Consider the following 16,769-nt stretch of genomic DNA (forward strand, 5'->3'; position numbering starts at 1 on the left):
AAACATGTGTAATGCCATTGAGGGTCGCATAAATGCTCACGGAATTAATTCCAGTATTTTGTACACATAATTATCAAATATGTATACACTTATTACACGCAATGAATTGCATAGAAATTTACAGCATAATAATATTAAACACAAAACTATTGAGGATCTGTTTTAATGTTAACAATGTTTAGTTTATTTAATGTCCGTATTTTTTTCGACAAAGTGTCTTAAAGCCTCCTTTTATAGACTTTTAAAAATACTTATGAATATATTATAATATATTGTTGTAATTTTAACTTCGCAATTCAAAAAAAATAAATCAAAACATAGTAGAAAAGGGAATTCCTCAAAAGTATTAACATTTATATAGTTTACAAAGAATATCAATGCAAGGAATATTTTAAATCTTTATCTTTCAATTCCAAGAGTGACAATATATTTGGTTAAGAAATGAACACATACTGAACTAAATGTTGTCGTTTTAAATCAACACATTTTAATATTGTTAATATACATATATGTATTTTCAAAACAAACTAAACATTTTCATTGTGTTTCAGTATACTATGTCACAATAGGTTATATTCCATCAATTACAATACACAAATGAACAGACGCACAAATCTCGATAAATATCACCTACGAGTTCCAAGCAGAAATGCGTCGACTATAAACTATAACTGTTTAAATAGGAATTTAATAAACGTATAAATAGCCATTGCAAGCTGGGTTCTATCATGCAGTTGTTATCTGCATCTCCTTTCAAAAGAAACGTTTTAGTGGAATAAAAACAGCTGGCCATGAAAACTGCTATTTCATCTTTTTCAATTTGCACTTTGGGAATTTCGAATTGTTTATGTTAAAACAATAAAAAAAAAGAATCAATGCATTTAGTTTAATGTTCATACATAATCATTAACGATATACTTTAATTTAGTTATATTTTATCAAATATTATTAAGACGGCAATCAACTTGATTATAACAACAGTCGGTGTTTGAAAATCCGGATTATTAGCAAACTCTTATTTTATTATTTGAGACATAAATTTTAAAAGTGGCACCCAAAATTGCAATTAAAAATTTGATATTTCCAGTAAAATTAAAAAAAAAACCAGTACGTTGGGATCATAGAAGTCTTAGATAACAGCAGTTGAAAATTGCCAGAGCTGCTGAATTTAAATACGGGTGTAAAAATGTCCACACGTTATTGATAATTAATTCCATCTGCATTTTCACTTGTGTACAATCCAGCGCAGTTTTATCAACAACTGCGTCAGATGTATGTTCTTATCTGTTTTTATTTCTGAAAACTGTTTTAACTAAAAGCATATTTTTCCTTCCAATTTAAGTTAATGTTGCAAATACAATTAACAATACGTTTGCAAAAAAAGAGGATTTGCAAACTGATACCGGATGATGTTTTATAAGATTGAGTGTCAACCGTATTTGTAAATGCCCATTTTATATTTTAAAAATATGCATTATCACTTGAGTAAGTACAAAACAGCGATCAAAACAATAAAGTTATTAAATGCAATGAAATATCATCAAACGTATAAAGATGACGCAAAGCATAAGGTTTCCGCCTTTGTATTAGAACTTTGATACGTAGACGTAAACGTAGACGTAAATCAGCTGTGATGAAGAACTTATTAGGAAAATACGATTAAGATCTTCCACACGAATGAGGTCTCCCAATAGCAGGTCAGTATAAACAATTACGTGCACTTGTTACCCAAATCAACGTTTCCTTTATATCATCCGACATCATCACATTATTTCAATTTTCTGATTTAATGCGTGTTATATTGGTGTTTACATATCGTAGACAGTATACTCTAATACATTAAAATACTTTTGCCGTTAAGTAATATGGTTCATGCAACATATAATAATTATGTTCGGTACCGTTTTTGTTTATTTTCCCAGTGAATAATACCAGGCAGCTGAATATATGTAATCTGCACTTTTTGTATTCGTGTGTTTGTATTCTTCTAAGTACTTCCCTAAATCGTCCGATCCTTTGGTTAGTGCGGTTTCGAGCATACTGTTATCCGCTGTCCATCGTTCATGGTCTACATCAATTAATTTGTACCAATCATCTATATCGTCAACATTAAGACCGAACAAAGGAATAATATGATCTGGATGTCCTAGGCGCTTACAATCCTCCTGTAGAGATTGTACCACGTTAAGTTGAGTTGGATTAAATCCCTTTTATGCCCGGTGGGTAGACACTTATGTATGTTCCTGCAGGCGTCTGAAGTGAGACATGACAGTCCAAAAACAGCCAGGAATAGAGAAAACAGTTTTTGTCCATTGTTTTTTTTTCTGAAACACAGTAGTTAAAAAACAACAATATTCAGTGCATAGAAAACACTACAGGAAATACTATCTCATAAATATGAATGAAATTATTGACTCGGATACAGAATTCATTGTTCAGATACAATGTGATAAATAAAGCTTATTCAAGATGTTTCAATGCTTGTTTAATAAACCCATATATGACCAAAGTCCTTAAATTTTACTAAAGGGGCGGTTTACAGGGTTACTATATGGTCATATGTCAATATACTGTCCATTTTATGAGTTGTTGTTTTATGTTATATTAATAAATATGACAAAATATACTATAATATGGAGTTACTATTTGTAAAGCAATGACAATATAACGAGGAAAGCCTTCGATAAATACATTTATATGTATCGAATATTAACCGTAGTAAATAATGACAATTAAAGAGAATGTCCTTTTAATAAGCGCTTTACAATCCTAGAATATCAGGATGGAAATGAACACGCCAGTCCTTGAATACAAATAATAAAAGTAACATCAACATCCATACATGAAATTTTAGGAATTGCTCAAGAATCCCCCAAAAATGTAAATTGAATAAAATAATACTTTTTGTTTTCAAATTGTATCACCATCACATTATTGGAGTAATTTGCAAACTGTACCTATATGCACTTGTTTATAGATAAAAGTGTGATGCTGTGATATTGTAAGCTTCATAATACCTTAAGATGTTAAAATGCCTAGACATTTGAAAGAAAATGAAGCATGATAGTTTCAGTGATAATTATAGAAAATAAATAGTAGCAATAGAAGAAGCTGTGCTAGTGAATAAATAAAGATAGTTTGAATATATATCATATAATTAGTGAAACAGTGATTGTTGTAGTAAAAGTAAAATATATATTAATATATGTAGAAGTGATTTTTCAAAGAAATCATTCATGTTAAGACATTTCACATATTTATTTAGTGTCATATTACAATTACTTTGACCTTTATTTGTTTTTAGGTGACATAAATAGTTTAACTGATGAAGAATAAAAATACACAAATATTTCAGTTTCCATTTTTATCGAGAACTTCAAACATATCGAAATTTATCATTTGCTCTACATTTTATTCTCGGTGCATTTTTTTTTTAAAACAGCAAATCATCAAATTGTAAAGAGCGTTAAAACCAACTAGAAACAGAAGTCGAATATAGACTCTAAACGAACTCTTACAAACAAAATCAAAGAAACATCGTAGTCTAAATATGTTTACCCCTTCTGATGATCATGTATTGACAATTATTCAAGGCGTCCGTCCGGTTCTGACGAATAAATCACGGATACAGTGATTGGGTATGTATAAGTTTAACCTCAACTCTCTACATACATGTATTTTACAAATGAAAAATGGAAAACCTAACAAACTTTATCTAAAGCATTACTTAGTAAATGTCAGGACTAATCATGTTAAATGCATATACGGTAATTTTCACGGCAAAACAAATGTCCTGTCGACATGCAATCCCCTTTCAAAATGACAGATGTTTCTCGGGAAACAGATGACTGTCATGATAACCTCTGCCGTCCTTGAGGTTCAGATGATCAAGATGATCTCGCTGATGACGCAGCTAGTTTGTATAGCTGGAGAAACGGTGTGCTCGTTGGAGGATCATGGGGAATAAACAGTCTGAGTGGCTTTTGAAGATGGTCTGGATATATAACCCAAAGACATTGACAGGTTCCATTGAAATGGCAAGCCTAAAGAAAAATAAACCGATCAATTTCAATGTGAATTTTGTGACCGTAAAAAAAAACAAAAACAAAACGAACCCATTGAAAAAATAAAATAAACGAAAGCAAAAAAAACCTAATATTGATGTACACCTATCCTCTTTCAGGGTTGAGCTGGTCGTTCATTGTAGACATCTGATAAAGAAACTCCGCTGGTGCTGTCACTTTGACATTTGATGTTAATACAAACATGAAAACAGATAAGAAAGGCCCTGTGATCAGAATCAATACTCACATGAGTAACAATGACTAATAAAATAACTGTCCCGTTAATTATGTTACCATCTTTAAAAGTCATAAGCTTTGTTAACTTTCAATGCAACTTTTGCAATATACTTCATACCACTATTAACTTCTTAATTTATGAAATTAAATTGAAAAAGCAAACACTTGTTAATATTTAACATCCTTTATTTAGTATTCATTTGGCACAATACGTGTACGTTCACTGATATTCTACATTTCAAGGTTAATACTGGATTTTGATATCATATAGAATAACACAAGTGATAACAATACATGATTACGACATTGAAATACATTGTGGCATGCACATGCATTTTAAATTCAGTATTGATTTTTATTTATGAGAATTATCTGCATCAAATAAATTTTGTTTTCAGTATGATATTTCTAACATGTATTTATTTATATTGTCATGCTCTAAAATGTTTTTATTTATTTAATGCATATAAGTTTAAGTATAAAACTATCCTAATAATGTGATTTTTTTTAATCAGACTCATTGCTGCATTTTGTTTTGTTAAGACAAGATAAATGATGTTCGTGGAGATTAAGGTTGTTCGTGGCGTTTAGTGTTTACGTTGTATGTGGTCAGCCCAACACAGTTCAGGCATTGTTTACATAACTTATTGCGTACTCATACAATTTATAATTCGATTCAACGTCCATATACAAATACCTATCGTATTTTTAGAGGGGACAGAACGGACTTAAGTTGGTTTTGGAGAGCTGGGCAGTAACATACGTACTATGTGTTAATTGACTCAGTAATGTGAATTTAGTCAGTGTTTGCGATGTCAAATCGTAAGATATTGTTACGACAGACGTAGGATATAATTTAAGACTTATTTCCAAACCTTTTAAGTTCCTCTTCCTTTTCTGAAAGTCTCATTTTTAACCTGAAACAAATTAAAATATTGTTTAAGTATGTTCATTAGTTAATATTTATATAAATATCTACGGTAACAAGCTCAGAAGCCAAATGTTCAAAAATAAAACCCGTTTAATTGCAAATGATAAATGCCAAAAACATAGAACACAAAACATAAATAATCGCAAACAAGGAACACGAAACAACAGCACACAACTCAACAAACAACACAGTGCATATATACTATATACAAACAAGGTGTGTACATGAGGGATAGTAAGGTACCGCCTTGGAACGGTCAGTAAAAATAAATACTTGGGGTTTAAACCAGTTTGCGCGAACAACCTCACTCTTATCCCAACACTTCTGAAGTAAGTTAAAATGCAGGAAACTTAATAATAAAACAAAAACTAATGAACTAATTGGTAAACCTCAAGTACTTTAATGATAAGGGATCCCAACTATATCTGAAAACAAAGGAATACAATTCAGAGTACCTAATGTTATCTTTTCAAAGATACGATGCAGTTATTGTTTGAAACTATGACCACCACACACAGTCTGTCTTAGCAAATAAAAGATATAAAACGGTGCTATCATAAAGTTTAATAATAATGACTTCGCTGTTATTTATGACGTTTCCTTGACTGAGTAGTTATAATTGAATCTGATAAAATATGTAAAGATAACATTTTTAGTTTTATTGCCATATATTCAGTTACTAAGCTGCCTTTTTGCTTATTTTAGAAATTCGGGCATCAAGATTGAATACCTTATCTATTGCAATGCCCAAAAGTTTAACTTGCTCTTCAAAAACAATAGTGCAATTCATTAAATTAAACTGTTTTATTTCTTAAACAGATTTTGAGCCGACTGTAATTGCTTGAAATTTGACAGCATTAGCTTGCATTTTGATTAGTAGTAAACCATTTTTATCAAAGTGTGACTTTCGTCTTCAACAGTAGCCTTAACAACACCAGATAAAGGCGATCTAATCTTTTTAAGTATAGGATGACATTGAGAAAGATGTTAAAGGCTCCTGGCCCTAATATTGATCCTTGTGGCCGATATTCAGGATGGGCTCCCACTCAATGGGTATTAGTTTTTGTTCTATTTGCAAGATAGGAGTGCATAATTGTACATGCTGAGAACATATGCATTACGCTGTCTAAACTGAGATCATAGGGTAGGCAATCATATGCCGTTGGGAAATCCATTATAATTGCACCTACATTTCTGTTCTCATCAAGGGTTTTTTTCCGCTCTTTCATGAGCCTTAACATGGTAGACAGACATCAATATGTTGTTCTGAAAGCTGCCAGGAACGGATATAATAGTCGACAGCGTAAACTTTTAATAAACTGGTACATGAAAAATACTAGTCAGTTTAATTACTATACATAACAATGCAACAGGCAATTTAAACATTCAGCGCTTGAACTGAGGCCATAACTGTTATATCAATACCAGTCAAACTTCTCCAAATCAAAGATACATACGTATAATATTTATCAATGCACACGCGTCTATTAAAAAAACTTAAATTATATCTACACAAAGTTAAAGTAGTAATTTGATCCAACGTACATATACAACTTAAGACGTTGTCTGCCGTACGATTACAGCGGACTGAAGGGATTAGGGAAAGTAGATTTAGGAGAGAAGTGTTTTTAAGTTACTTCGTAGCGCACACGTATGACCTATGCGTGTACTGCGACTGTGTTGTATGATAGTCACACTATACACATAGGTAAAAAGTGTGCATTAAGTAGGATTATTCGCGAGCAGTAGATCATATCTAATCTTAGGCAGTGAAGGTACAAATTCCAAACCTGTCTATTTCATCTCCCTTTTCCGAAACTGTTTTAGTTAACCTGAAACAAATTATAATATTGTTTATAATCTTCATATATGACTTTGATATTATTCATAACACAACCTTGACTATTTTGTCAAATAACTGCCTTTAGGTTAATTTGAATGGTAACTATGATTAAAGTATATTTATGCAATCATATTTGGGTCCATATGGATGTTCACTTTTTTTTTATTTCGTTGTTGATGTTGATTTTCTTGTTGTTACTGATTCTGTTGTTGTTCTTGTTGTTGTTGTTATAGTTTGTGTTATAATAGTTTTGGTGTTTGTTTCTGGTATTGATAGTGTTGTTGTTGTTGTTGTTTTTGTTGATGTTGTTAATTATTACGAATACTTGTAAAACAATGAAATTAACACAGCCAGAATAATTTAAATTATCATTTATCTTCATGAAATTACGTTTAACTCGAATATATAAATATAGAAAATTATTAACAATTACAATTATCACTTGTCTCTGGTAACAGGTGATGCATCTGAAAACACTTATATTATCATTATCATATGATATTGAAACTACAGAAAATACTGTAATAGCATAAAAACGTATTTTGAATTCAGTGGGGTTCGAACCCATGCCTGTAACGTCAAGACAAAATAGAAAACATCCGACTGGTCCATACGGCCAACGGATCTTTAAACAAAATATGTTGACCTGTTAAAATTAGGTTGAAAAATAACGTGATAATGACAATAAACTAATCACGCAACACCACAGCCGTAATTAATTTTCAGTTGCGTCATAAACGCTAATGAAAATTGTCTTCAAAGACGATATTTGAGCAAATATCTACATTTGCTGAAGGGTTCCAGCTTTGGTATTTTCGTTTAAACAGTCCTTATGATTTGCCACACTTTATCATGTAATTAAAAAGTACATTTAACAAACCATGAACGAGTCACCTCAAATGCATCAATGGATATAATTGTGACGTTGTGTGTGGCTCGTTACTTAATGCTAGATGGTAAATGTTTACATTACTAATTCAACCAACCCCCTGTGAAAATTAAAGATAAGATACTTACCGAACATCGATGCGGAGTATAAAATATCTGAAGTATGTATGATCTCATAAATTGTGGAAATAGGATATGCTTGTGACTCATAATCTGCGTAGGCTGTTGCGCAAGAAATGCTTTCATAACACTGTTGGCGCTGACCTAATCAAAATAACTAACATTATCTATAATTACCTTTGATATCTCTGCACTTGTAGTCTTAATTCTTCGATCAGCTCTGTGTTCAACTGACTGAAATTATGTAAGTAAAGCATTTTTCTTTTAATAACATTTATACGAGATAAAATAACACATTCAGATAATTTTAAACGGAAATACAAATGAAATTAATGATTTGTTCGTGATAATTTAAGATAATCATTATTTTGTTTTGAACTATGCCTTGTCTGTGTGCGCATGCGTGTAAAATGGCGGTTGGAAAATTCGAGCAGTGATAAAAAATGGATTTCTTTTTTGTTTTATGAAGGATATAATTATTTAAACTAGCTGAAGTGTAACTCTATGTAACTCTATGGACTTATTAAGCACTCTTAATGACAAGGAAACGAAAAAAATAAAAAACTTCGCCAGGAGAACAACGACAAGAGACTCCAAGTAAAAGGCGGGAACAAAAACGAAAACAAACAATGGACATTATCAATGATAAAAGCAATGACAAAGGTCAGAGTAGTAACAGTGTTATTACAAATAGCCAATATCAACTACCGCAGACCCCACAGGCACAGTATTGCAGCCCGGGTTACATGTACCCCCAAAATATGAACATGGCCGCAAGCCCATACCCGGTCTGGGGATCGATGACCCCTGGGGTAACAAACAGCGGACAGGCAACGCCCAATTCACCAGGGTCAGTGAACAACGACCTAGTTACTATGCTAATTAAGCGATTAGATAGTATGGATAGTAAACTTGCTCGCCTAGATTCCATACAGTCTAGTGTAAACGCTATAAATACCAGAATACAAAGCATGGATACAAAGATCAATGATCTTGAGAGCAAGGTGCGTGACATCGAGCGGAGTCGCGAATTTGACAGCCAAACCTTATCCGAAATAAGTAAACAACATAAAGACTTAGACAGCTTTACCCAAAAAATGAAAAAGTTTGAAGAGGAGCATAGGGTAACAGAGAATACCCTGAAATCTGAGATATTAGATCTCAAATGCCGCAGTATGCGTGACAATTTATTGTTCCACAAAATTCCTGAGGAAAAAGATGAAATCTGCGAGCAAAAGATACTACAGTTTATTCAAGAAAAGCTTAAAATAGACAATGCTACAGAAGTAATACGTCTGCAGAGAGCGCATCGGATCGGTCCCTACCAAGGCGATAAGACCCGGCCGATTGTGGCCAAGTTCTCCGACTTCCCTGATCGTGAGAAAGTTCGTCGGGCGGCGAAGGAACTAAAGGGAACACAGTACGGGGTATCGGAACAGTTTCCTAAGCAGGTTGTGGAGCAGCGCCGGAAACTGGTTCCCATCATGCTCCAGGCCCGGAAGGACGGCAAAGAGGCTTTTATTAAGGTCGATAAGCAGTTTATCAACAACCATCTCTACCGCGGACCCTGTTAGGAAGTGTGTGAGAATGTTTTTAAGTGCCTCTCCTGGAACATAGAAGGACTCACTCCTCAGAAAAAGTCGTCGAAAGATTTTGTTGATCTCATCTGTGAGTATGACATAATATGCCTGAGTGAGTCGTGGACAAATAAGAACTCAATTATTGACATAAAAGGATATTCAAACCCTATTCATTCTTACCGTAAATACCAACATCGAAGAGCGAAACGGTCAAGTGGAGGCCGTATTGTATATATTAAAGATAATATTAGAAATGGAGTTAAACTTGTACAAAATTCAACAGACTGCATTATTTGGGTTAAACTAGATAAGAATTTTTTTCCATATTGATGATGATGTATATATTTGCTTTACTTATATTGCTCCGGAGTCATCGCCGGTCCACAATATGTATAGTGTTGATGTTTTCACACAGCTAGAACAAGATATTATATTGTTTAGTCAGCGTGGGAAAATATTTTTGTCAGGTGACTTTAATAGCCGTACTGGTAGTCAAGGCGATTTCATTCAATTTGATCGTAGTATTGATGTCAATGACGTAATTACTATAGATACTCCGACGCCCCGCACCTCGCGAGATATGACTTCTAATCGTTTTTGCGATTTTTTACTTGACCTTTGTAAGGCAACCAATCTGCGAATAGTTAACGGTCGATGGCCGGGAGACCGTGGGAATTTTACCTGTATGACCCATAACGGGGCTAGTGTCGTTGATTATTTATTGACACATCATGATAATTTCAATCTGCTTGATAATTTCTCAGTGGGTGATTTTAATACGTTTTCGAATCATGCACCATTGACGTTTTCATTCAAGGTAAATACAGTACACAGGGATCCGAGTAGCAGCAATACTAAAAATAAATATTATAAATTTGATATAAAGTATAAAGACGCTTTTGTGAGTGATATTTCAAATAATATAGACAATTTGATATTTGATTTAAATTCTGAAATTAGCGGGGAGGGGGATGTAGATCGATTGACTTCGATTTTTACTAAATATATATGTGATAAAGGAAATAAGTATTTTCAAAAAACTTCTCAAACGCCAGTCTTTTATTTCCAAGACGGAAAAGTTAAACAGGATTGGTTTGATGCTGAATGTAAACGCAAATATGACGTGTATAAAAGCGCTGTATGCAAATTTAACCTTACATTTTCGGATACTGATCGAATTTCGCTGTATGTGGCAAAAAAAGATTATAAGTATCAGTGTCGGAGGTCAAAAAATTCATTCAACTTTACACGTAGTCGTAAAATGAACGATTTAAGAAGGAAGTCTCCGAGGGAGTTTTGGAAAATATTTTAAAACGGGAAAAAAGCAAATAATGGTGATACTATTTCTAATGAGGAATTTCAAACTTTCTTCAGTAATCTTATGTCAGGTGGTGATTTCAGAGGCGAGGAAGAATATAATGATTTTATTGGGGAATTTGATTCTGGTTTAGACCATAACTCTACTTTCGAGTCATTAGATGTGCCTATTTCAGATGATGAAATTTTGAAAGCCATCAAGAAGTTAGGTTCAATTAGGCACCCTCTATTGACAACGTTTTATATGAGTATTTTAAGGTATCAGTACCACACATTATTAGACCATTGAATTCCTTTTTTAATCATATATTGAACACGAAATCGTTCCCTCGGTCATGGGCAACTGGTGTTGTTATTCCAATCTACAAAAAGGGAAACCAATCAGACCCTAACAATTACAGGGGGATAACTCTTACTAGCTGTTTTTCAAAATTATTTACTATCGTATTAAATGAAAGGCTGAAATTGTGGGCTGAAGAAAATAGTATTTTCACAGATGCTCAGTTTGGTTTTAAAAATAAGTATAGTACGGTTGATCCTGTCTTTATTTTGCACTCGTTGATTCAAAAACAGTTTGAAAGAAAAAAGAAGCTGTTTTGCTGTTTTATTGATTATAAAAAAGCTTAAGATTGCATTGATAGAAGTAGGCTTTGGTATAAGTTTATAAAATTGGGAATCGACGGTAAAATTTTGTCCATTGTTCGATCTATGTATAGCGAGGTGAAACTTTGTGTAAAACACCTGGGAACATTGTCAGATTTTTTCAACAGTAACCTTGGCTTATTTCAAGGGGAGATAACCTCTCCGATATTTTTCTCACTTTTCTTGAACGATATTGAAATGCATTTGCAAGAAAATATAAATGACGGCATTACTGTCGACCAAATTTCAATATATCTACTGTTATTTGCAGACGATGCTGTTATTGTTTCAGAGACAAAGGATGGTTTGCAGAACTCTTTAAATAGTTTATATTCATATTGTCGCAAATGGAACCTCACGGTTAACATTGATAAAACTAAGGTTATGGTGTTTAGGAAAGGTGGTAGGTTGGGCAATAATGATAAATGGTTGTATAATAATCAGGAAGTTGAAATTGTTGGTTCTTTTAATTATCTAGGTGTTGTTTTTACCAGTGGCGGTTCTTTTATTCAAGCTGCCAAAACACTTGCAGGAAAGGGGTTGCGATCACTGCACGCACTTATGGGGCTGGTTCGTAATATTACAGTTCCAATTAATATCATGTTTAATCTCTTCGACTCTTATGTGTTATCTGTTTTAAACTACGGCTCTGAAGTGTGGGGCTATATGAATGCGGAAGTCTCAGAGAGAGTTCATAAGAAATTTTGTAAATGGGTGTTAAATGTTAAACAATCCACTAACACTTTGGCCTTGTATGGAGAGTTGGGTAGGTTCCCATTGTACATAGAACGTCATATAAGAATGGTGAAATACTTTTTAAAGCTCCACTCAGTAAAGCAAGAAAACTGTATTTTAAATGCTATATAACTTGATCAAATTTATAATGTAGATAACAACGTGTCAACCAAGAGCTGGGTGTCAAGAGTTCGTGACATCCTTCAATCATCTGGTCTTAATGAAGTATGGCTTTATCCTGGTTCTGTGAAAATTGAATGTTTTGTGCCTGTGCTTCGGAGTAGACTTCGAGATATTTATATTAGTAATTGGAGATCTGGGTTAGATCTATCCTCTGCTCTAGATGTATACCGTGAAATTAAAACTAGTTTTGAACAATCAGCGTATCTCAGTCTGGTAGAAAATACAAAATATAGAAATGTATTGGCCAAATTACGTCTTTCTTCGCATAAATTAAATATAGAGATAGGTCGACATAATAAAATTCCTAGACATGAAAGAAAATGTACATTGTGTATTTTAAATGATATTGAGGACGAATTCCATTTTGTTCTTAAATGCCCTGTGTATGCAGACCTTAGACGCCAGTATATCCCTAAGTACTTTTATACTCATATTAGTTTGATGAAATATATTTTATTGATGCAAAGTAGTAATAACATACTCATTAGAAAATTAGCAATGTATTGTGATAAGGCGTTCAAACTTCGTGATTCGTTGATATAAAGTATGTGTCATGGATGTTTTCTATCTTATTTTTGATAGGGTAAAAACTCATATTGGGTTGGTGTATTGTCCTTATGTTTTGTTATTTCAGTACATGTTTGCATCATTTTCCTGGTCCTTACGATGTAATCAAATATACTTTCATTACCCATTATACGCAGTCATATGCGGCTATATACATAACCAATGCATGATTACTGTTTGATAAATTTTAAATAATGTCCGACAGTATCTATATTCAATTAAAAATTATATCATATGATATTAATTCATTCTCACATGTATATCCCAGAAACAATCAAATCAAATGTATTTAGCGTATAATATGCTATGTGTTAAAATTGTTGCATGCCATATATATATATATATATGTATTTTTTGCTATTATGACGATAAGCTTGTAATGCTTAAGTCTAATAAATATTCTGTTCTGTTCTGTTCTGTTCTGTGTTTAAATCGGGGAGAGGGTACATCTCAATTCATCGCTATAAATCTGTAATGTATTATTGCCATCAAATTAACATATGTTATCATACACATCAAATAATGTTATGTAATTGATACATTACGAGTTTTCTTCAAAAGTGTTTTACAGACGTACGAAGCCGTTTCGCTAGGACGAACACAAATTTAGAACGGCTTCTTCCATATGTTAGACACTTTTGAAGAAAAACACGAGTAACTGTATTTGACTTATACGACGATACATGAATTGCATTTATTAGTGAGCAAATAAATGCATTAATACATAAATAAATACATATTTACAAATAGATAAACATATTTCTTTCCCGAAAGATAAACATTATATCATTAATATGGCCTAAAATACAATGTATCGGCACGTGGGATTACCCGATATTATTGTACACGATCCGCTTACAACCGTAAGACGACCCCTGTTCAATAGCTCAGCTGCGGGTATAGTCGTGTGAACATATTGGCTTACCTTGACTCTTCTCCGGATGTCCTTAACGCCTCATCTTTTATTCTACGGATAATATAAATGTTATCTCAGTTTGAATTTTAGGTATATTGGTGTTACTCCGTCTTTAAATAAGTGTTGTTGCTTTTTACTTGAATACAATACTGGTATGTTATTTTATATTGTTCTAATATGTTTTTGCATTTTGAGAAGACAGTTTATTTCTGTTAACTTAAGTACTGGACGTTCATTTATTGAACTACACAATGTAATGTAATAAATTGTTTTGTGTTTTAACAAAATAAGTCTTGACATACGTTATCTGGGAATTGTAATATTATGTTTTACAAGAGTACAAATAGTTTAAACAGTTTTCATACATTCTTCACTATAATTTTGTAATGCACTATGGCCCTTTAATTAACATATCGAAAACACATCAAATAACGTGATATTTTTCGGCTTACCTGTATTGTTCTTTGCATTCCATTAAAACTCTTTCCTTGTATCTAAGAACAAAATACATATAATCCCGTCAAAAAGAAAATGCAAACATCTTTCTGTGTTTTATTTTTGTTTTGTTTTTATAATTTTTGCTATGCTTTACATATGTGTGTTTATTCACTATTACGGAGAAGACAAGAAAGCTCCGATTAAACTCATCGAAACACAAATGAGATAACTTATAACTGTGTTCAAGCAAAATTTATAAGGCGGTGCATACAATCGATTGTACAGGAGGAACCTTATGTTATTAAATGAACTATAAGCGTTGACGAACACATGATTTAATACTTACGTCATGTTTTCCTGCAATTCTTTTAACTCTTGTTTTGTTTCTTTTAATTCTCTCTCCTTTGTTGCTAGAGCATCATCTGAACTGTTCCTTAAAAAGGTATGAACATTTTACTTGTTGAAGACTTAAGATCTATATTATGATCGTTTAGTTAAATGAAGAAAAACTACAATGGTATTCTGAAGAATAAATAATAGTGAGATACAATAACACAAGTAATAAAAAGGTGTTTAACAACGATAAAGAAGTAAGAACACCATAACCTTACTTTAGTTCGGTACATTCCTTCTCCAGTTTCTCTATTTTTTCTTTCAGCTTCGTTTCCCGTTCTCTAAACGACACAATAGATATAAAGTTTATGGATTTCTACCTTTGTTAAACACAAATCACTACTTCCGGATACAGCAGCGATCACAACTTCCACCAGACATTTTGTCAGAAACCACTCACTCGATATTAGGTGGATTATTGTCTGATAACAATGCAGTTAAAACTATATAGTTGTACGAGACATGGTTTTAGATTGAAGGAAGATTTGAACAAACTGAGTTACCTAGCTGTTCGTATTTCTTCTTCTCGACTTCGTATCCTCTCTGAAAGCTGTGTTGTGTCCCTTTTAAGAGCCTCAATACTTTGCGTTTCTCTGTCAATACAAGTTATGCATGAGCGCAACAATTCATGGTTTTCTTTTCATCAAACGCGATTTAATCTTGAAGTACATTCAGTTATTTGCAAGGATTTTTGTTGACCGTGTATAAATGATATTTTATAACACTTCATAAGAAACAAACACAATAATTTAGAAATTTTCTTCTGAATGTTAACACATGATATTTAATCATAAACATAAATGAGTTTAAACCTTATGGATCCTTTTTTGTGTTTTAGTTAATATTTTTATACAAAAGCGACATCAGTAATACAGAGGGAATTTCATTCACTTTTTAAAACATTTAAAGCAATAAAGTTTTATCTACCAGATACGTCAGTTGTTAACGACTTTTAAATATAATTTTAATATTGCTTGATATTAAAACATTAAATCTAACCATTTAATTGTATGTCGAATAAATCCTTCAATATACTTTTGGCCTTCCTCTTCTGTTTCGTCCATTGTCTGTGTTTCACTAAAGAAAACCTTTGCTTTGTTAAAAATATAAATATATAAAATTCACTACCACTACTACTACTGCAACTACTACTACTACTACTACTACTACTACTACTACTACTACTACTACTACTACTACTACTACTACTACTACTACTACTACTACTACTACTACTACTACTACTACTACTACTACTACTACTACTACTACTACTACTACTACTACTACTACTACTACTTTTACTACTACTACTACTTTTACTACTACTTCTGATACTACTACTACCACTACTACTACTACTACTACTACTACTACTACTACTACTACTACTACTACTACTACTACTACTACTACTACTACTACTACTGCTACTGCTACTGCTACTACTACTACTACTACTACTACTACTACTACTACTACTACTACTACTACTACTACTACTACAATTACTACTCTTACTACTACTAAGAAGAAGAAGAAGAAGAAGAAGAAGAAGAAGAAGAAGAAGAAGAAGAAGAAGAAGAGGAGAAGAAGAAGAAGAGGAAGAAGAAGAAGAAGAGGAAGAAGAAGAAGAAGAAGAAGAAGAAGAAGAAGAAGAAGAAGAAGAAGAAGAAGAAGAAGAAGAAGAAGAAGAAGAAGAAGAAGAAGAAGAAGAAGAAGAAGAAGAAGAAGAAAAAGAATTGGAAAGATCCATTTTGCTTTTCAGATAATAAAAACTTTTTTTTTTCAATATCATCTCGTATCTGCAAATTGATTCATTTTTATTTCCTTCTTATATTGGACAGTTTTGCTTAAACAATTTTATCACATAATGGAGGAAAGCTTATAAGATGACACAGACCATGATTTACAT

The 16,769-nt window shown here is 32.6% G+C and overlaps 1 protein-coding gene across 3 annotated transcripts in view; it reads right to left on the reverse strand.

The window, feature by feature from the left end:
• Positions 1 to 729: 729 nt before the first annotated feature.
• The window catches only part of LOC128222450 (uncharacterized), a 29,033-nt gene continuing 12,993 nt past the window's right edge, over positions 730 to 16,769 (reverse strand). Inside the window, exons 2-11 of one of the 3 annotated variants that reach the window (XM_052931459.1) lie at positions 15,854 to 15,931; positions 15,358 to 15,447; positions 15,073 to 15,135; positions 14,808 to 14,894; positions 14,476 to 14,517; positions 14,033 to 14,074; positions 8,261 to 8,317; positions 7,023 to 7,064; positions 5,177 to 5,218; positions 730 to 2,253 (exon numbers count right to left, since the gene is read on the reverse strand). In XM_052931459.1, the coding sequence (XP_052787419.1) occupies positions 2,232 to 2,253; positions 5,177 to 5,218; positions 7,023 to 7,064; positions 8,261 to 8,317; positions 14,033 to 14,074; positions 14,476 to 14,517; positions 14,808 to 14,812 (252 nt within the window). In that variant the 5' untranslated portion in view covers positions 14,813 to 14,894; positions 15,073 to 15,135; positions 15,358 to 15,447; positions 15,854 to 15,931 and the 3' untranslated portion in view covers positions 730 to 2,231. Of the gene's footprint in view, positions 2,325 to 3,328; positions 4,044 to 5,176; positions 5,219 to 7,022; positions 7,065 to 8,260; positions 8,318 to 14,032; positions 14,075 to 14,475; positions 14,518 to 14,807; positions 14,895 to 15,072; positions 15,136 to 15,357; positions 15,448 to 15,853; positions 15,932 to 16,769 lie in introns of those variants that run through there. The other 2 variants (XM_052931457.1, XM_052931458.1) reach the window with 2 other exon arrangements.

This window comes from Mya arenaria, chromosome 16 (genome assembly GCF_026914265.1).
Source record: "Mya arenaria isolate MELC-2E11 chromosome 16, ASM2691426v1".
NCBI lineage: Eukaryota > Metazoa > Mollusca > Bivalvia > Myida > Myidae > Mya > Mya arenaria.